The sequence below is a fragment of the Mugil cephalus genome, chromosome 12 (genome assembly GCF_022458985.1).
Source record: "Mugil cephalus isolate CIBA_MC_2020 chromosome 12, CIBA_Mcephalus_1.1, whole genome shotgun sequence".
NCBI lineage: Eukaryota > Metazoa > Chordata > Actinopteri > Mugiliformes > Mugilidae > Mugil > Mugil cephalus.
Window position 1 is genome coordinate 3198936 of NC_061781.1, and position 21842 is coordinate 3220777.

General features: G+C 40.8%; 3 protein-coding genes across 8 annotated transcripts in view; 1 reads left to right on the plus strand and 2 right to left on the minus strand.

Moving 5' to 3' along the window:
- The first annotated feature begins 312 nt into the window (after positions 1 to 312).
- On the plus strand, positions 313 to 10885 carry lcp1 (lymphocyte cytosolic protein 1 (L-plastin)). The gene is made up of 16 exons (XM_047601423.1): positions 313 to 471; positions 4860 to 4929; positions 5047 to 5195; positions 5300 to 5423; positions 6059 to 6191; positions 6417 to 6498; positions 6581 to 6746; positions 6937 to 7079; positions 7237 to 7332; positions 7748 to 7943; positions 8024 to 8102; positions 8539 to 8653; positions 8954 to 9087; positions 9173 to 9293; positions 9629 to 9753; positions 9882 to 10885. Exons 2-16 carry the CDS (start codon positions 4869 to 4871, stop codon positions 10012 to 10014), a joined length of 1857 nt encoding a protein of 618 aa, XP_047457379.1. The 5' UTR covers positions 313 to 471; positions 4860 to 4868; the 3' UTR covers positions 10015 to 10885.
- A 1327-nt stretch (positions 10886 to 12212) lies between these two features.
- On the minus strand, positions 12213 to 17317 carry cnot11 (CCR4-NOT transcription complex, subunit 11). The gene is made up of 7 exons (XM_047601935.1): positions 16575 to 17317; positions 15297 to 15461; positions 14370 to 14522; positions 13791 to 13993; positions 13394 to 13596; positions 12833 to 12929; positions 12213 to 12720 (listed from the first exon to the last, which is right to left on the minus strand). Exons 1-7 carry the CDS (start codon positions 16891 to 16893, stop codon positions 12520 to 12522), a joined length of 1341 nt encoding a protein of 446 aa, XP_047457891.1. The 5' UTR covers positions 16894 to 17317; the 3' UTR covers positions 12213 to 12519.
- A 596-nt stretch (positions 17318 to 17913) lies between these two features.
- LOC125017401 (abl interactor 2-like) overlaps positions 17914 to 21842 on the minus strand; it is a 30862-nt gene continuing 26933 nt past the window's right edge. For all 6 annotated transcript variants that reach the window (XM_047600470.1, XM_047600472.1, XM_047600469.1 and 3 more), the window contains one exon: positions 17914 to 21509. In XM_047600470.1, the coding sequence (XP_047456426.1) occupies positions 21334 to 21509 (176 nt within the window). In that variant the 3' untranslated portion in view covers positions 17914 to 21333. The remainder of the gene's footprint in view (positions 21510 to 21842) is intronic.

The window sequence follows — 21842 nt, forward strand, 5'->3', positions numbered from 1 at the left end:
ATAAATAAACATTACGCCTTTAAAAGTTACTGGCACGGCCCCCTCGTTCAGAGTTCTTAGGTTTGCGAAGGCAACGAACATGCGTCTATTATTTAACACTTGTTTTAATTTGGTCCTCTGCATTAAACATCCCATTGACAGTCAAAACGTTCATAAAAACTGTAAAACATGTCCCCCAGAGCCCCCGCAGAGAGGCTCTGGGGGTCACCTACACTTGCAGCCTGCGTGCATTGCCATATAAAGACAAAACGCTTTTGATTCCTGTTTCTGAGGCGCTGTATGTCACTTCCTTCCTCGTAGATTTGAATAGATGTGTTGTCGCCGTGCTTTCGGTGCCAACTCAGTGCGGGGCTTGTCAATCGGTGAGCAGCACAGCAGCCAGAGAGACCTGCTGAGGAAGAGAGAGAAGAGAGATTGAGCAAGTCACCCTCCACGCCCAGAGATCACCAGCCTCCTCGACGCACCCCTCAGGTAAAGAAGGATGGGATCAGGTGGCCTCCGATCTTCACAGGTGTTTCCCGAAGGCATCACTGTGGGATTAGAGGCACTTGAGATCGGCCACTTATTCTGTTTCTGTAGTTGGAAAGACGAAGTAAAAGAGAGCCAAACACAGAAAGAGAAGCTCTCGTTGTAATCCAGTATTATAGCAAATATCATTACAAAGTTTGGTATGTTTTTTTTCTTCAGTGCTGCTCAGTTGCTGTTGCTGCTGTGCTCACTAGACACCTGCACTGCTTCATACAGCAACCACATGAACTCAAAAGCTGCTGTGCTTATTCTGCAGAACACAGAACACGTTTGACTTAAATCATTCAGAACTTAGCATGCATGAATAAAAAAAGAAGGTAAGAGCTGCTAGAAGCAGAGTGAGACATAAAGGCAGCAGAAAGGAGGAAGAAGTTAAAGCACTGCATTGAGCTAAAAAGGAAGTTTGCGGTTAGCTTCACTTCAACTGCAAAAAAATCCCTTAAAGGCAACGGACGAAGGAGAAAAGTAGACACTATTAAGGGTTATTTATTAATACTTGATGTTTTCTTATGAACTGTTGAGGTTATAGTTAACACAACTCTAGCACATGTGAGACATGCTGATGAGGTTCAGTTCAATGCAAACATGGCGACGGAGGCTCGAGTCAAGACTTACACCACGACGCTCCGAGACAGTCCTGCTTCTTTGTTTTTTTTTTGCCATTTTACTGACTATTTCCCTTTTCTACCACATTACACTTCAACTTCGCTATAATTTAGAGGGGAATGCCGCACTGTTCATATCATAGTTATCCTATGTATCTGCAGATGCAGACATGGTTTCACAATTTTCTAAAAAAGGATTCAGTGATGTAGATTAACTGACGAACATTTACTGAGTCGAGTTTTAATTTCTGCAGAGGTACAGAGACAACATTTTCAGTTTGAGCGTCTAAAGAACCAGACACAAACCTGACGTTAGGAAACAAGTCTAACAAAATGTTGCTTTTGTGCTGCAATTTGTTGCACAATTTGTGTGAATAGAAACAAACTTGGTGAATAAATGATGACGTTCACGAGGCATGTGACTGAAATGTGTGCAGTGATGAAGAAACGACATCCTTCCTCACTTTAATGCATGAAACACAAAATGTCATCATGTTTTCTGAATGCTTGTGTAGTTGAATGATTGTGTAGTTGTGTTTTTTTTAAAAAAAAAAAAATTAATGCAAGTAAGATTTAGCTGCACCAGCCATAGTTCAATTTTGTATTTTCTACACATTACACACACATTCTCCTGTCATGTAAGGTCTAAATAGTGGTCTAAGAGAGAGTAACAATGTTGTTAATGCCATCAGTGTTACTATTATTGTTAAAAAACTTTATTCTGGAAGCGGTGGATGTATGACAGGCGCTATATTCAGATCTTTCACTCAAGTCAGAATAGAAATCACACAGCTATGCTGACTGTTGTAGATTATAATAGATTATGTCAACAGTTCTCAGCTGCTGTTTCAGCTACTTAATATACAGTCAGCTAGTTTTGTCTGATGGTTCCTGGATCCCTCTAGAAGGTCAACAGATGCATCTTAATGCTTGTGAAATGATAAACAAAAAAGGAAACAAGTAGAAATCTGTTAGAATTGAACCATGTAGAAATATGCAAACACGTCCAACATTCCAAAAGTTTAGCTGCTGGATTCAAGTTGTCACCCAAACATCTCTGAGAGTCCACTTTTAGTGAGAGTCCATTTATGTTGACTTCCTGGATCAGGATTGTCTTCAAACTAGTTGTGAAGTCTCAAATCCAATTGCAGGTAGAGACCCTAAAGTCAGATGAGCTCTTCACTTGAGCCTCACAGCATCAGACACTGCTTTTTAATCGTTTTGCACAGTAAAGCTCCAACATCCAAGAGAGCACCCAGGCAGGGCTCAGAGTAGAGAAGGGTTAGAGTGAAATTGATGGAAGACTAGTCTCACACTTTTAGTATTTTTTAGTGGTAGTAAATAAATGAATTTAGCCAATGAGGTGAATTATTATCCTCTGGGTTTTAGTGGATACATAATGAACTGATTTTGTAAGTGATTTCTGCAAAAAAAAAAGAAAAGAAAAAAAAAGTTCTTGAAACAAGAAACTAGATCGAACCTTTTAGTTTTAACATTCATTTATCCACTTTTTAACTTTGTCCGGGGTTTGATGTGCTTTGTTTGAAAGAAACAAAGCACAGTTGAAATCTCCACAGAAACACAAATGCAAATAGGTCATAAAATAGACATGAACTGACAAAGAAGTGGGCATGCAGAGCTGAGGTTTATCACCTTAAATGGCAGGCTGAGTCATTTGACTGCAGCGAGCTTTAAAAAACTTTCGAGAAATTAACAGTAAGTGTGTCCAGGCTCTGTTTCGCTTCCTGAGTCGCCCCCAGTATCAATCATTAGCTTCTGTGTTATGCTGTGACATCATTACCTTATACATTTTACTCTGGAAACATTACATCGTACGTTATGTTATTAAAGTGTTACATTCTGTGGTCCGTAAACGTGAGTTGTGAGGTTTTCTGTACAGTGGCCAAAGATGGTCAAAGATATGTGATTGAAATTAAAGACATTAACATAATCTGATACCTGAAATATTCAGTCACAGCTTCTTGTCATACAGCTTTATATGAATGTTGTGAAGGTGTGCTGAGTTAGTCACCAGCATTCAGTACGGATACAGATGCATTAGAAAGTACAGAATTAACACCTCTGAGTGAGATGTTATAACAACTAACTGTCATCTAACTGTGTAGATGAGCACAGGAAGTTGAATCATTATTTAAGCTGCAAAGCGGTCGTCATCTTTGTGGTAAATGCATGCGTCCTGCTCCTCTTCGGTGTTATGAGCGAGTTTGTGCATGTTCTCATTTATTCGCCAAAAAAGGACTGGAGTGAATCATCACGGACTGAAATAAAATGTCCTGGGTGTCATGTGATCACCTACTCCTCAGAGCTGCCTCGCTCTTCCGCATCTACAGCATTTTTATCATTTCTTTTGTTTTAGTGTTTAGAAACAAACAAACAAAAGAAGTTGAACATCTTTTATGCTTTGACTGAATTTATAAAAAAAATTAACTCTGAACAGTCATTGAGAACTGAAAACTATCTATGGAGACCAGAACAGATTTTATATTAATTTTAAACCTATATTTCTGCTATGAAGTTGGACATTTGATCATAAAGGTTTATGAGAATTTACTCACTTATGGAGCCAGTATTTAGTCTCTGTTTGAGGAACTGCACTTTCGGACAATGCTGTTCAGTTTGTACTTGTAGGTAGTTTCCACACTCTACGTTGCTGTCATAGTCACTGTCATTTATATCCTGTCACAGCGTTCGTAGCCTAAGGTACACGTGGCTAAAGTTCCCATAGTTGTGGCTGGGGATTCTTTCAGTGGGTTGTTAATGTCACCTGTTTGCATATTTCAGATCAGACTTGTTAAGAAGTTTGACCTATTTACATGTTGTGATATTTTCAGTAATGAATTAGAGAAAGGAGCTAAATTCACCTTGTATTGTTCATGTTTGCAGCGTGGAAAACTTGACGTGATGTTGTTTCAGTGAGTGGTAGTTTCTGAAGTCTCACACCTTTAGTGCTTTAAATAGTTTCTTCTTCTTCCAGTGGACCCAGTGGTGGAGGAACTGTGTTTCTTCAAAGGTTTGTTAGACTTTTATTTAGACCTTTTATTTGCTAGTGATCAGATCAGATTTGCAGATGTTGAGCAACATGTGCATGTGTTGGTGTAGTAACGAAGCGGGTGACTGGAACTGCGTAGCTGTGCAGGTGGAGGGGGTTTAGTTGATCTTGTTCCGGTAGATTTCTTCCAGCTCCGTCTGGTACCAGCAGACACTTTATCTGAACTTCTGTCCACACACCTCTTCACGCTGCACGGCGCTAATCAGGTTTGGAACTGCATTTTAGAAATGAATTCACATCCAAATGCGTTTTGAATCGGATTTTCTGCATTTTTTTGCTGCCCAGATTAAAGTCAATCTGGTTATGCAAAATATAGATTTGGGTTTGCAGCCTGAACTTATAAATAGTAGATTTTTTTTAAAAAAACTGGAAATCATTTGCATTTTATGTAAAAGATCTGTGCAGGACCAGTCTGTGCTTCTATCTTATTAGAGACTAACGGATGAAGAAACTGGTCTCTGTCAGGAAGGAAGGGAAACAGAAGCAGGAAGTTTTAGACAGGCAGAAGTGAGAAGTGTGAACAGTTTGCATCACCGTTTAAATCAAGAGATACCATCTCTGAAGTTCCTCCTTTTCTGCACTGCTCAACTGTTAAGCTGCTCAGTCCTCTCAGTGTTTGCTTTTCATTTAAGGATGTTTTGTTCTGTCTGTCTCAGGTTCCCAACATGGCCACTCCAATTTCTCCAGAGGAGCTTGAGGAACTTAAAGAAGCCTTTGCTAAGATTGGTGAGAGAACTGAGATTGTTTGCTTGGTTTTCTAAGCTTAAGGAGTAAAAGTAAAAGCTTGTTACATTCAGGTCTCCTCAGGTCTTTGTGACATCTGATCTCTCTGTCTTTTCCCAGATGTGGACAACAACGGATTTATCAGCAAAGATGAGCTCAACGAGCTCTTCAAGGCTGCCAACCTGTCACTGCCGGGCTACAAAGTCAGAGAGATCATCCAGGAGCTGACCAAGTCCAGCTCACAGCTCACCTTTGATGAGTTCACTCATGTGAGTTCATTGATTCTTTTTCTTCCTCACCTTCTCTGTAAAGATGTAGTGTTTGTGATTGTTCTGTCAGAGCTCCAACGCATCATACCCTTTATTTCCTGCAGATCGTCCACGGCCTGAAGAGCAGTGAGGTGGCAAAGACCTTCAGGAAAGCCATCAATAAGAAGGAGGGGATCTGTAGTGTGGCAGGAACCTCAGAGCAGTCGGGCACCCAGCACTCCTACTCAGGTGTGAACACACACGCACACACACGCACACACACACACACACACACACACACAAACACACACACACACACACACACACACACACAAACACACACACACACACACACACACACAAACACACACCAAGCAGAAACAAGCAACACATTACACATTACAAGTTAACACCTAATGGCAATAAACGGCCAAAAATTGGTAGACAAAATACTTTACAAATGAGGCCATACTATAAGGAAGGAATCTATTTCATTGAAGTAAACAATCACAAAATGATCATGTGCTCATGTACTGCCCTCTTGAGTCAGTAATCCAAATAACTGCTAGAAAAACTGATTAATATAGTTTTCCGTTTTTTTCTGCATAAATCTCTTAAACCAATTCAGCACTTTACAAAAATTCAATCTTTAACCATTTGAGTTTGATTATTTAAAGTCACTTTTTTTGTTGTTGTTAACGAAAATTAACCTCTTGTGACCCTAGTCTACATAATTGTCCCGTTGACTTCCATTATAACTACATGTCTCAGCCTTGACACAATATAAACAGCCATAGTAATGAGAGGCAGCAGTAGAGATGGAGACCAGCTGACTCAGTCCGTCTTCCAGCTGCTCTTTGCTTCATGTCTCGTTGTGTCTGCAGAGGAGGAGAAGGTGGCCTTTGTGAACTGGATCAACAAAGCTCTGGAGAAGGACCCAGACTGTAAACACGTGCTGCCAATGGACCCAAACAGCGACGACCTGTTCACTGCTATGGGAGATGGAATCGTCCTCTGGTACCACCTGCTTTATAAATACTACGATAAATATTATAACGAGTGTGGACAATAACACACCTGATTTCTAAAATTTAAAGGAACTATCTGGAAATAATTCACGTTCTCCCATGTTGTTACTAGACAAGCAAGCTTCTCTTCTTACTCTAAAGAAAGGGACACCTGCACAGCCAACCCCAGCTGATTCAGATAGATTAATGATTGTTTTTTTTTCTCTCTCTTTAGTAAAATGATCAACCTTTCTGTGCCCGACACCATCGACGAGAGAACCATCAACAAGAAGAAGCTGACGCCCTTCACCATCCAGGTGAGACAGGAACACAACTGATGATCTGCGTCACATCGACACTCAGGAACCTCACACAGCCTCATGTGCTTTGGTCTAACAGGAGAACTTGAACCTGGCTCTGAACTCGGCCTCGGCCATCGGCTGCCACGTGGTGAACATCGGAGCCGAGGACCTGAAGGAGGGCCGGCAGCATCTGGTCCTGGGTCTGCTGTGGCAGGTCATCAAGATCGGACTGTTCGCCGACATCGAGCTCAGCAGGAACGAAGGTGTGTGTTTGTTTCCTTGTCTCATACTTAATTTATTTATGCATAGCTATTAAACATAATGCAGTCCAACACTGCAGATCTGACAACCAGCCAAGTCAAGGAATAGTCCTGCATAAAAATATTCCATACAGATAATGATGACCTCTGACCTGACCAGCTGATGCTTATCATTAAACGTGTTTGTGTGTAGCTCTGATCGCTCTGCTGCGTGATGGAGAGAGTCTGGAGGACCTCATGAAACTGTCCCCCGAGGAGCTGCTGCTGCGTTGGGCCAACTATCACCTGGAGGAGTCCGGCTGTGGCAAGATCAACAACTTCAGCTCCGACATCAAGGTGAGCACACACGTCTCTGCGTCAAAGCGTTGACTCGTGCCCACACCGCAGCTGCTTCAGCCCTACGAAGATGTGTTCATTTTAAACCAGCCTCTTAACAGACTGGAGCTTTCAGTGCGATTGTTCAGTATTAACGTCTCTGAGCGGCTTGTTCCAGGACTCCAAGGCGTACTACAACATCCTGAACCAGGTGGCCCCCAAAGGAGATGAAGAGGGAATCCCACCCATCGCCATCGACATGTCAGGACTCAGAGTAAGACTTGTTTATACGTGGTAGTGCACATGATCTAATTCATATTCTACTTCAGAGTTGGATCAGTGTTGTTATAAACTACTCAGATACATGACGAAGTTTCTTTTATTTATTTTATGTAATATTATTTAATTCAGCTGCACACCATTTTCATAACTTCTCTTAAATGTGTGAAAATAATAAAGCCTCCAGCTCCTCAATGGCACATTTGACATCTACAGAATGAATCTAATATTTAAAGACTTTTAAAAATATGTTACGCACTGTGACACAAATGTAAAATGATCATTTTATTGTCACAGTTGAAAGAATTATCAAATTTTCATCATATTTGGTATTATTGTTCCATGTATAATCATGTTGTGAAGGTGTATGTGATGATGTGACCGGTGGTCGTGCTCGTTCTCCTCTACAGGAGAAGGACGACCTGAAGCGTGCTGAGTGCATGCTGGACCAGGCCGACAAGCTCGGATGCAGACAGTTCGTCATGCCCACAGACGTCGTCCGCGGCAACCCCAAACTCAACCTGGCTTTTATCGCCAATCTGTTCAACAAGTATCCGGCGCTGAAGAAGCCCGAGAACCAGGAGATCGACTGGAGCTCCATCGAGGGTGAGCGTGGTTCCTCCAGACTCAAACGTTCTCTGAAACAGCCTGGTCTCTAACCAGCTGTCACTGACACTGTTCTGCAGGTGAAACCAGGGAGGAGCGCACCTTCAGGAACTGGATGAACTCACTGGGCGTCAACCCTCGTGTCAATCACCTCTACGCGTAAGAAAACACTTTGCTTCTCTTATCCCTTAGCTCAGGGGAGTCAGACTCATTTTAGTTTGGGAGGCACAATTTAATCTAAAGTGGGCCGGAACAGTAATATAACAGCATAATAACCTACAATACATTATACAACTGAATGTTTGACACTTGTGGTTTAGCTGCTCATACTGCCCCCTACAGGCAGAGAGCAACTACCACACTTAGCAGCGACTCTGTTCGATCTGTGTCGTTTCTATTTTTACGTTTCTGTTTCAATCTGATCTGTAAACTGACTCAAACTGTTCCTGTAAAAGGACATCACTTCATAAGAAGTGTGTGAGTCAGTTTACAGATCAGATTGAAAGGCCAGCATTTGTACAGTTAACATTAAAATAGCTTTGAGTCCTACAATATGACGCCTAATGACTGATGTCCACATGCACATGTGTTACAGAGACATTGACGACGCCCTGGTCATCTTCCAGTTGTATGAGAAGATCAAGGTACCAGTGGACTGGGACAAAGTCAACAAGCCACCCTACCCTAAACTGGGCAGCAACATGAAGAAGGTATGATGACAACACCCCTCCCCCTGAAAACTGTAAAAAAAAAACACACAAAAAAAAAACCACAACGTTATTCAGATCAAATCCTCCCTATAAATAAAGTCAGAATCATCCTGATAGTTATTCATTTCTTGAGTCATAGGGATGAACTAGATGGTAAACCACTAGTGACGCCATGGAGCTGTTACACCTTTGGTTTGGTTTACCACTAATTAATGCAGCTGGATTATTTATCTACTAAAGAAATGACTCAAAGTATTTTTTTTAAAGTGGCTTCAGTAAACCGTAACGTTTGTGTTCCAGCTGGAGAACTGTAACTACGCCGTGGAGTTGGGCAAAAAGGAGGCCAAGTTCTCCCTGGTCGGCATCGCTGGTCAGGACCTGAACGCAGGGAATCGAACCCTCACTCTGGCTCTACTGTGGCAGCTCATGAGGAGGTAACAGAGCCGCCTGAAAGGAACAAGACAAACAGAAATGTGTAGAGGTCTAGTTAGGAGTTGTGTCTGACGGCTGTCCCCTCAGGTACACCCTGAACATCCTGGAGGACCTGGGTGACGGTCAGAAAGTCACTGACGACACCATTGTGGCCTGGGTCAACGACATGCTCACACAAGCTGGAAAACCAACCATCTCCAGCTTTAAGGTAACACACACACACACACATTAGTTCTACCCTTGAGATCTCATGAAGGTCTTCCACACAAAAGCACAACTTCCCAGTGTTCAGCCACACTTTGAAACCACTGTGAGTTTCAAATACTGTGAGCTAACATGTTGCAGACATCTTGTTTGGTTCTAAAGGGTTAAAAAATAGATAACTAATTAATTTACTCTGAGCCCTTAACATCTGCAGAAAAGCTGATTTGATTAAACTAAAGATACTAAGAAATGGTGAAAATGTCCTGGTGTTGTATCACATCTGTATCTGCAGGTTGCAGAAGTTCTGTGATCTGTTGAATAAACTAAATGTTTGTGTAGGACGGGTCCATCAGCAGCAGTATGCCGGTTCTAGACCTGATCGACGCCATCCAGCCTGGATCCATCAGATACGACCTGCTCAAGACAGAAGACCTGACGGAGGAGGAGAAACTCAACAACGCAAAGTACTAACTCCTTCAGCCCCTCCTTTTCTTTCAGGATTTAACATTTTAGAAATGAGGCCAATGACATGTTCCTTTAACATGTAATGAAGTTCATTCACTCAAGAGGCCGCTGGTGTTTGTGTCGACAGGTACGCCATCTCCATGGCCAGGAAGATCGGGGCCCGTGTGTACGCGCTGCCTGAGGACCTGGTGGAGGTCAAACCTAAGATGGTGATGACGGTGTTCGCCTGCCTCATGGCACGTGGCATGAAGAGAGCCTAAAGAACCCCCCGCCCCCCATGAGTGACCCAGAACAACCCAGAACCTGGACCTGATCGCCACCCAGACCACCAAGGAAACTTTTAACAGACCAAGAATAAACTCAAATCACAGAAATATTGAAGTTGCAGTTTTTAAAACGGAGGTGATTTCTGTTACAGTTAAAACTTTTAAACTTAATCCTATAAAGTCTAAGGTGACAGTCTTTTTGAGACCACAGCGTATCTTAAATCTTAAACATGGAGCGTTTGAGGTGAAGTTTAAACCTGAGAGGAGTTCTGATGTTTTCATTATGTGGAGATAAATCTGTCTCTGACCGCTCTAAGACAAATAAACAGTTTAACTGAACCGATGAGATTTCTGCCAGCTGCTCACTCTGTAACTGAACAACTTAACACAACAGTTTCCCACATGCCTGGTTCCAGATTATAAAGCTTTAAAACCAACAGAAGGCAGAGGAAGGTTTTTCAGATGAGTTGAAATATTGCAGTATTACTTGTTGCTGTATTCGTTTTTCCACTGGTCTGACTTCCTCCTCCTCATGTCAGTTTCAGGCTTTTTATCTTTCAGCTCTTAAAATGATTTGCTACTTCTGTTTCACTCTAAACTGAACTCTGGTAACTCCTCACCATTCAGCGTCCTCAGGAAGATCACTGCTATTTGGTTTCACTTTTATTTCTAAAGAGCTTTGTTTTTTGTTGCTTTAAATAATCAGTGGTTGTCTGAAGCAGCAAGTTGATTTTTCCTATGAAGAGCTTCCTGTACACTTCCATCCTGTTTCTGTGGTAGCTGACATGTCCCAGGCAGAGCCACAGTTTGAATCAGGAAGTTTAAACCTGATGTACACAACTAATAAACACATTTTGTATTGAAATGTTTGTGTTAATTGGATTTAATAAGAGTGTCGTGTTGTGAAGAGATTCTCGTGTAAAGGCGTTCAGGAGCAAACTGTTTTTAGCTGTATTTGTTCACAGTTAACAAAACGCGCCTTTTTAAATGATCCATGCTAAGCTAACTGTGCAGCTTAATGTTTAGTTACATTCATTTCTTCCAGGCGCATCTGCAAGTAATTTTAAAAAAGCACACTTCATTTCTGTTAACTATAATCATGCGATTAATCACGATTATCCAAAAAAAGCGTCGAATAAGGTCAGCTGGACTTGTAGAATTTCTTGAAGACGTTTTGCCACTCATCCGAGTAGCTTCTTCAGTTCTGATAAACTAGTGGGAAATTGAGGTTTAAATAGGAATAAACTCTGCGGGTAACATCCACCCGAAACTTGCTTGACCAGAAACTGGGGTCACTAATTTCCATAATGGCTGGTACTTACCTGTCTTTGAAACTGTGTGCCTAGACTAACTTACCCTATGAATAGAGCTCTAATGAAGCTTTTGTCAGTGAGAGCCTGGAGGCTCAATGTGTGAATGGTGTTGAAACTTCTTGGGGACAGAAGTCAAGACTGAATTATAAATAGATGGCAAATTAAATCTCAGTCCATCTTCTCTGTTTAGAGAAGGTTTCTCCACTTTGACATAGATGGCTTCCTTCCTTCTGGTCAAGCAAGTTTCGCGTAGGTGTTACCCACAGAATTTATTCCTATTTAAACCTCAATTTCCCGCTAGTTTATCAGAACTGAAGAAGCCTAACCCTAACCCTTATTCAACCTTTTTTTTGGATTACCATGACCTGGATGACTGAGAACCTTCACAGACATAATCACGATTAATCTACTCAAAGGTACGTGAGAGGATTTGATCTTAACATCTAAACTAACAAATGTCAAATTGTTCCTTTAAATTCTGAACTCTCATCAGATCGTCTCAAGATTAAAATTACACCCACTTGCCACTTCATTAGGTACACCAGTGACGGTGTGAGAGAGTTGTTCTGTGCTGTACTGACTCATGTTTATATTATATTTTAACAGCACCAAAAATACCTCCTCCTTGAATAATCAACTTTCTGACACAGTTTCAACATAAACTGAACATTATGACAATTGTTAAGTTGATTTAATGCAGGACTGTTGTATTTGAATGTACTCTTTAGTGTACCTAATGAACTGGCCACAAATGTTTTTCAGTGATTCAGCACAGCAGCACCACAGAGTGTCTGTGTCTGTCTAAATGTCAACCTGTGTTCATGACGCGTCGGATGTGGGCGACAGTGACCTGATAAATGAAATGAATGAAAACACACGTACGCCCTGAAAGCTCAGTTTAATTAAAGAAAACTTACAGGGTCCAGTTTCAAACAATATGAGTGCTGGTAGAAAAAGAAATGAATTCTTTTCTTTTGTCTTTTCAAAATGAAGATAAAGTCCAGAGACCTGCAGACAACGGTGCAAAAATTTAAAGTCTGAAGAAAACCAACTCATATTTACAGTATTTACTCTTCAGTGGAGCGAGCGGCTCAAGTTCTTGGTGAAACGAACCCTTCAGCTGGTTTTTAAAGGGATGTTTCATTCTAGCCTCTCCTCCTTGGCTGGGCCGGGGCTCCATGCAGGGTCACGATTTGGCAGGTTTGGCCTCGGCTGGGTTTTCTCCGGTGTCCAGGGTCTTGAGGAGGCGGAAGAGGCCGGCGGCTTCTCGGATGCGGCTGAACTCGATGCAGAAGGCCTGGACCTCGATGAAGAGGTCCTGGACGTTGATGATCTTGTTTCTGATCAGAGACTGGAGGAAGACACAGACCAGACGGACCAGGCGGTTCTGAAAGAAAGCAATGTGACATCGTACCAAACATTAGGTACATCTCACCTCTACCCACTTCTAAAAGGAGTATTTAAGCCTCAGTCTTCATCCTTTCAGTGTGCTGTGGTACCTGCATGTACTTGTCTTTGATTTGCTCACAGGTGGAGATGCAGTTGGAGATGTAGAGGTGAATAAACTCTGGAGGCAGGTCCACAGCAGTGGTTAGTCTGAGGAAGTAACAACAACACAAAACAAAACAAAAAGAAATGATCAGGGTGTGGTTGAGGAAAAAATATAGTGTAAATGTGATGTGTGTGAATATACATTATTTAAACTGTATATTTCTTAATGTCTCTGATAAAAGCTGAACAAGCTGAAATGCAGCTTGCAGCCTATTCAGTGACCTGCAGAATATTTGTATTCAGTAATATCTGTCACTGTGGACATGCAGGCAGCATCTTGAATACAAACACAGACAACGGTTCTGAGTTTACAAATAACAACTGGATTCACTTGTGTTACTACACCAAGTTACCAGGCACCTGAACAGTGTTAAAAGAAAATCTGTCTTTACAAACTTCATGACACATGAAAATGGAGCCACAATATGGCAAAAAAAAACTGTTGGACAGCACAGATTAACACAATGATCAGTTTTCTACCTGGTTAAAAATGTTTTCTCTGCTCTCACCTGTTGACGACCTCCATGGAGTGTAGAGACATGTCCATGTTGACCAGCACTGAGAAATACTCTGTGATCTGGCTGCTCTGCATCAGCTTCAGTAGCATCTCGATGGCCACCAGTGGGTTGTTCTCCACCAGGTCAGGCAGCTTCGCCGGGGACAAGCCGATGATATAAACCAGCTTCTGGTCCTTCTCCAGCTCTGCCAGCAGCTGCAGAACCACAGAAGAAGAACGGCCAATAATCAAATGCTGAGTCAACTTTATTCTTATTAAGAAAAAAAACAAACATTTTCTGGTTGGAGCATCTTAGATGTGAGTTTGTCTTTGTGCCTTGTGAACTTCATTTATTTTATCTCAGCTTTTTTCATGGTTCAGTTACAGAGTTTCATTCAATATGAACCCACCTGTGACTGCTGCGGAGCGGACAGGGGGCTCTTGAAGGCCTTGGCCATGATGCGCTTGATCTCCACGCCGGTGCTGTTCTTCACACACATGGACTGATTCCACTGGATGCTGTGATCCGGCTCGGTGGGATTCAGCCACGCCAGCTCGTCCTCACACACGTGTAGAGGCGGCGGCGGTCGGATGAATTCGGGCCGGAAGTGACCTGAAGAGAAACAGACGGCATGGGGTGTGCGTTTTAGACTCTGGGCTTCTTTAGCCTGCAGATGATCTCGTTGACCACGTCTTTAAGAGGCGTCCTCATATTCACAGAGTCAGCACCATGTGTCAGGATGTGAACAGCAATGAATTATAATCACAGGACAACAGAGATCTGATACAAAAACTGTCATGATTCAGATGTTTTTTTTTTTTTCTGCGACAGGTTTCCTCTTGTCGAGAACTGAGACTTTTCAGGCAAAGACTGCAGAAAACTGCACAAACGACCATCAAATGAATTAGTCTATGCAAACATTTCTGCCACTTTGAACTATGACACTACAGCTTCAAATTTAAAACCCCATTAACACTGAAGCACATACTCTCCAGTGGCGGCCGAGGCCCCGTGACCAGAGACTCGATGATCTGATTGGCCACAGAGCTGTCGAATCCTGAGTTGGAAGAGTCTGGATCGGGGTCGTTCAGGATGCTGGGGAAGCTGGCCTTACTCTGAGTGGGCAGCTCTGACTGACGCTCTGAAAGACGCACAGAGATATGTCGAATTAAAAAGAAGCACACAGAGGAATACAACTCAAATACATTTTAGCACATGGCTTCAAGATTTTATCTTCACTCTCTGTTGTTTATAAAACCAAATGTCACAGGAAGTAGAAACCAATCAGAAAAATCACAGGTGAACTTGTTCACTGATCTTTCACTGGATTTTTAAACTGGCGTACCCATAATGCAACAGTCTAGAGAAGTCAGTGTGACACTTGCTGCCTTCAAGTGGAATTTCTTGGTAATTACATGTGATGATAAATAGACAAACTATTTGGTGTTCAGGCAGTAACAGCTCCTAGGCAAACATTGTTGTCTGGAACAGTTCAACAAGCTAAACTAACTGCAACTAAAACACAATCTATAAACTCTATATAAACCTGCACAATTTCTAAAAACACCAGCAAATAGAACTCGTGAACTCTGATCTCTCTGAACATTTCCACTTAAAAAGTTTTGGATCTCACTTTAAGAGGTTGTACGGTTATACGGGTTCTTCTAAACTCAGCCTAATGTGAGGGCAGCAGCTGATACGCTTCATAATCCAAATCTGTATCAGATGTTGAAAATATATTGTTACGTAGTCCTTAAATATAGGTGAACTCCCGCTTTTCAAATTAGATTTCCATTCAAATAGACTTCAAATAAACCTCTATTTAGCCCAAAAGCAGGACATATACAAAGCACCAGGAGGAGAAGTGGTGTCTCTGATTTACAGTAGATCACAGACTGTGTTGGTGTACACTGACCTGCTAATGCGAGCTGCAGCCCGCTGATGTCTATAGTCTGGGGCATGTTGCCCACATCCATGCAGGACACCTGCCTGGGCGTCTTCTTGAAGAGATCCCTGGGTGGCGCCAGCATCAGCTGGGACAGGAAGAATTTCTCCGGCTGGGTGATGGGAGGCAGGAAGCCTAGACACAAGACGGATAGGAAGGAGCATGAGAATCATCATGTCACGCTTTCTGAAACAATTCTATACCATCAATCTTATTATACATTTAGCCAAATGGCACATCCATAAATATTGATACACTAATCAAAAAACACTATTTATCTTTGAAAATGAGGTCAAACAATAGATTAAAATTATTAGACACTCCGCTGTGAAATACACCAAGACTTTTTATTCGTGTGCTCTTTGAAAATTTATTTGTGTAATAAGATTTTCTGAAATATTGTCTCTGACATGTTTGCTATTTGAGAATAGTTACTCATTTTTTAAAGGAAAAGAAAGTCAAATCTTTTCTGATTACAGCCTCAAACATTACAGCACTTGCTGCTTTTCTTAATACAAGATAAGAAAACAAAGAACTGGATTTGAACATTTGGAGCATTTTCTTGATATTTTTTGACTTATTCAGTGTAGAATGAAACAAAAAGAACAGACAGGACTGTATGTGAAGGTTCTCAGTCATCCAGGTCATGGTAATCCAAAAGGTGTTGAATAAAGGCAACTGTCTTGTAAAGAAGTGGGTGGAGAGGCTCTCGAAGGTGTTGGTTGGAACAGATAGGACTATCTACTGGATTACAATTAATTACTCACTGCGGGATCAATAAAGTGATCTTGAATCTTGAATATGGTCTCACCTGTTCCTACATTTCTATCTATAAATATTGTCCATATGCTATAGAAACAACCTGTACCATAATGCTTATACAGCTTATTGCACCTCTGGTTAGATGCTAAAGTGCAGCTAGTTGCTCTGTACCTGCACATGTGTAATAACATTAAAGTTAAATTCAACCTAATCTAATATTGCGTGTATGATAGCAGCAAGACATTGATGAATAAACCGAGCAGAAACTAGATCACTGTAATGTCCTGTTTTAGTCTCAACCTCAGTATAATTTGCCATATTTTAAGTTTATAAAACAAACAGCAAAAATTATCATATTCATATTTAAGAAGCTGGTAGGTCCACATTTTGGGGAGTTTCGTCAAGTTCTTTATGATTTCAGTAGTGACACATGTATCATGGGCTTCGCAGCGTTGTGCATCCTCACAACCGACATGTGAGACTTACCGGAGAGCACCTTCTCCGTCTCCTCCCCGGCTGGTGCGGGGTTCAGCAGGTGGGCAAAGACGGCGGCGAACGGGTTGGCGGCCAGCGGCTCGGTGCGGTACATCTCCCAGAGCAGGTAGAGGGCGGTGAGCCGCTGCGGGGAGCTGGGGAGCAAGTCCGGCTGCTGCAGGAGCATGACCAGCACCGAGCCCACCCTGAAGTGCTCCGCTTTACCGAAGTAATGGTGGAAGTGGGTGGAGAGGCTCTCGAAGGTATTGGTGCAAGCCTCCTCCGAGATGATGCTCAGCAGGTTGGACAGTTCTTTCGGAGCGAGAGTCATGGTCCTTGTCACCTGCGTTTGTTCGCCTCCGTTGAAGCTTTGTGCCGTTTGTAAAACGGTGTACGTCAGCTAGTGCAGCACCTCAGTGAATACCAGGCTGACTTAATTCATGTTGGGGACGGAATTTTAAAAAGCCAAAAGTAAACAAACTAAATAAATCCTAGAGCTGTTAGCAACGAGTTAGCTGTGAGCTAGCATAGCGGCGCTAACTGACGAAAAGCGGCCAAATCATAGCAAAACTAAACACTTTCCCCGAAAACCTCCACATTAATCGGCTTGGTAACGGCACGAAAGCCTTATCAATCTCATAAACGCGACCAGAATAAAATATCAAAGTCTTTAAAGATATTCCCACGGCTGCTAAACATGAGTAAGTTCCAGTAGCCGTTTAAATTCAGATTTGACCCCTTCGGAAAGGTGCATTATGGGTAACGTAGTCACCTATTCTAGTGTTGCACTTCCCTTCTTACCGGGATTATTCATTTACTTTTTTACTATAACTCTTTAACGACAAGATATGTTCAATATCCATATAACCGAACCACAATCCACAAAATCTAACGTTTAAAGATAAAGTTTACACAAAAATAGGGCTTATTTATCTTGACATGCTAACGAATGTCCTTCTTTACCCATGCACCCTCGCGGTATCCTTTCCGGTGTTTCGTCCCGTTCATTTGAAATAAATAAGTATTTGATTAATTCTTGTGTGTACATTGTTATTAAATCACAATAAGTCCTCTATTTGGGTACTTTATTGAATAATTGCATTTTTATCTTAATATTTTTAAATATTCTGTATGTTGATTATTATTTTTCATCATTTACATTTTACCTGATTTTAATTGTTTATTCTTTATAATATTAGTGAATCTTAAAGAGTATATCTCGGTTGTGTTTTTGGACTATATTTGTGTTTTATTTATTTATTGTGGGAGTAAAGTTTCTAAGCTCCCATGTGTTCTTACTACTTTTAAAAATGATCCAACTTCTGACAGAAAAAGAAGAGTAGCACAGACAGGCTGTTAAAACATTTACTGAATAATTTCACTTTGCTTCTTTCTTACAAAGGAGCGATGTGCTTTCAGTCATGGTTCTTTTTGTGGAAAGCAAAAAGCTTCTCCGGTTGCTGTTTTCTACCAGGAAGATCCTTCGGACTGTGAAGAAGAATTTTAATAAAAGCAATAAATTCTGAGGCTCAAGTGAAACAACCCAGGAGAAAGTTTATATTTCTGTTTAAATTCCACCAATTCAATGCACTGTAAAAGTGGTTTTGTAGTAAAACTCAAAGCAATAAAACAAAAGTTTTCCTTGAAAGATTCAATATTTTCATTGCACATGTGACTATGGATACAGAATGGAGCTGTTAAAGGTTTGATAATTAAGTAAAGACGTCGAAGCGGCTTCCTGGTAAAAAACAAAGAATATGGCTCGGAGAAGTTTAACATTTCACAGATCATCTAATTGTTCAGGCCACACTTTAAAGGGATAATGCAGGCAACAACAAAAGCCAGAGTATGCAAGAAATGTTGAAGACTCTTATATGTTTGATCTAGACCGATTCAAACTTGCTGACAAGTTATTACGGTTTTTGACTTGTTTTTATTAGATTTTTTATTTTGTAATTTAGTTTTTCACTATTTACTGTCAAGTTATAAGCCAAATAATTAATCAGTTATTTAAAAAAAAAAACATACAGATTGGTAACATAAATAATAATTAATTGCAACCAAACTATGTTAAAGCCTGGTGGAAAATGTTTTTTGACCAAACAGTTTTCTCTGTGAGACGATAAAGGTACAAAATGAACATACTCTGGTTTTTTGTTGTGAAATGCCCTCTTAAATAACACTGTACAACAAGGACACACTGTCTTCAGGTCCACAGTCACTTCAGTCCACGAGGGAAGGTTTGGTTCATACTGGTTCACACACATACACACACAGATCTGCATTCACACCACAAAACACAGAAAAATATCACCCTCTATATAGGTCAGCGTAAAGTCCATCAACAAAGGACTTCTGTTAAAGGGCCGTAACAACCAAGACACTGCACAAGAACATCACAACCTCCAGCTGATCAGACGAGACTGAAGCAAGTCAATCAAACCACAGAAAGAAAAATAAAATAAAATACAGAGAATATGAAAACAAGGTGAATAAAAATGTCAGTTATATACTGCAATTCAGGCATGCAGGCAAACATACTGTAAACTTCAAACTGGCAACAGGTCCAGAATCTCTACCTGGCGATTTGTGAGGATAACTACACAACTACAGGAAACCAAGGTGAAATCAAAAGGCTCAGATGTGAAGGAGGGGGAGAACTTCTTATACATGTTAATTCAAGATGAATACTTCAATTTCCTGGTGCAGTTTGGTATCAGCCGAATAATAACTTCACTAGAGGGTCTGACCTTAACGACCAGATTTAATGCAATACATGTGTCAAAACTTCTTTTCGTTTTTAGTGGTGAGTTTTAAGATTTGTCTACACCATGAGAGGAACTGGGCTCTGGTATTCCTGCAAATACTTCCAAGAAAATTACCAAAATTAAAAGGAATATCTTACAAAATTTAAATAAGTACTGAAAGGGGAGTTTTAGGTTTTAGCTGGTTAGTTTCTAGTTCAACTAGTATATCTCACATACACTACCAGTCAAAGTTTGGACATGCCTTCTCATTCAATCCAATGAGAAAGTGTGTCCAAGCTTTTGACTGGTTTAGAATTATTAGAATATTGTTTTAAATTGCTGTGCTTTCTTTAATTTTTTAGAGCATAAACTTACACAAAGGGTAAAAACTGCATATAGTGCACTTGGCCTCTGGATTTTTTTTTTATATAAATTGCGTTCCCTTACATTTCTGACCTATGTTTAGTAAATTTTAAACAAAATTTACTGCTTATAGCTTATAAGAGTCAAGTGCTTCAAATACCAACATATTTACATATGTTTCACATGCAAGTCGGTGGTTTAAAGGCAGTGTATCCACCTAATGACTGACCTTCATGATTCAAAGCAGCTACTGAGATATGCTAAGCTAGCTTTATTTTAATCCCCACCATGAGGTGATTTAGATTTTATAAAATGTATGTTTTGATGGGGAAATCACACTGAACTTGGCTTTACTTTTAGCTAAGGCTTAGCCTGGTTTAACCAGAAACAACTCTTTAAGACACCATTTGGATTTCATTATGGGTCGTGTTTCAACTGATACACAGGATGAAAGTATCTCTCCAGGTAACTGGACAATCAGAATGACAAATTCTTTCACGTATGCTTCTTAAGAGATGCCTTAACAGCTGTTAATTGATTATCATTTAAAGCTAGCTTTCACTTGAGATGGAGCTCTGACTTTAGCAGTGTAGTTAGCTTTCTATAACTTTAGCATTAAATAAACATGTCTGTTAAATTCATCTGATTTCTCAGAATAGAGTAATAAGACTAATAATTAATAAACACAGTTTAGGTAAAAGCCTTAAGTTCTTCAAAATCTTCAAACTGTCAGCATCAGTCCAAGAATAACTGCACTTCAACATATGCATATTATGATATGATATGCATATTAAATATAATATTGATTTATTATGTCTTTGCCATTGTATCTTATTTGCTTTTATGTTTTTTGCTCCAATAAAAAACGCGCCTCACCTATGATTTGTCAGTAAATTTATGAACATTTACCCATACTGGATTTGTTGGAGAGTTTGAGGAGTTGTGGAACTTCTCACACAATATAAACATTTTAGTAACCTAAAATTTTTGTTAGTCTTGAGGGGGGTTATTGCTGTTTAAGCTGGTTTAGTTAGAGTGATCTGATGTAATGTATTGCTTCTTAAGAGACTGAATCCTCTGTAATGCAGACAATTATGTACAGACAAATCTTAAATGCCAGGTGACACATGACAATTTTAAAAAATGAAGTCTGTCAGTAAACACAACTGCATGCAAGGCGCTGTTTCATAGTGAGTATAGTAGCCTGTACAGGAAAAACAGAGCTCAGTAGAAATGCTGTTGCATGTCTGACAAAACAGATGACGGCAGTGTTTTCACATTTCACTACTTCTTTGAGTTTAACTGGGAAGAGGAAGAAGAAGAAGAAACACAACAAGGCTTCGTCATCTTTATACTTGTAGGTAGGCGAAACGCTACTAGTGTCGATACGTTTCAAATTTTAGAACCAAGACAACAGAAATAGCTCTCAGTCCTCCAACAAGACAAGTTCAGTGGAGGTAACTTAACGTGAACCACTAAACAAAAGGCCTTATGGGTAAGATATAGACTCTCTCTCTCTAATAAACAATACTAGGACTAATAAAATGCAGTTTTTTCTTCATAAGCTCTGACCTGATTGTGATTGGTTAGAGTGAGTCTAAAAACTGGAATCAAACTTTTCTTCTCTAGTTCAGATCAAAGAAACTAAACCAAGGTCTTCCTCAGTCAGCGTAGTGCATAATGGACTCAACATAGTTTCCGGGGAAGAGGCCGGTGGTGGAGTTCATCACGCCTTCAAACCACCCGTCCTCATTCTTCTTGACGACGTAGATGATTGCTCCCTCCTGAAATGACAACTCATCCTCCTTGTCGGCTGCGTAGTCATAGATGGCCACCACTGGAGGGCGACAAAAGCACACAAGATTTTAGTAAAGCAGTTTCTAAACAAGTAGTTAACCCGGTGTTTCTCAGTTCCGGTCCTCAGGACCCACTGCACTGCATGTTTTCAATGTTTCCCTCCTCCAACACACCTGATTCAAATGAATGGCTCCTTATCAGGCCACTGCAGAGCCTGATGACGGTGTGGTGGAGGAGGGAAACATCAAAAACATGCAGTTCAGTGGGTCCCAAGGACCGTAACTGAGAAACATTCAGTTAACCCAATGCTAATGCTATGTGAGCAGGACCAACTAGTTCAGGGTTTCGATCAGTGGTGGGGAAATCTAAGATG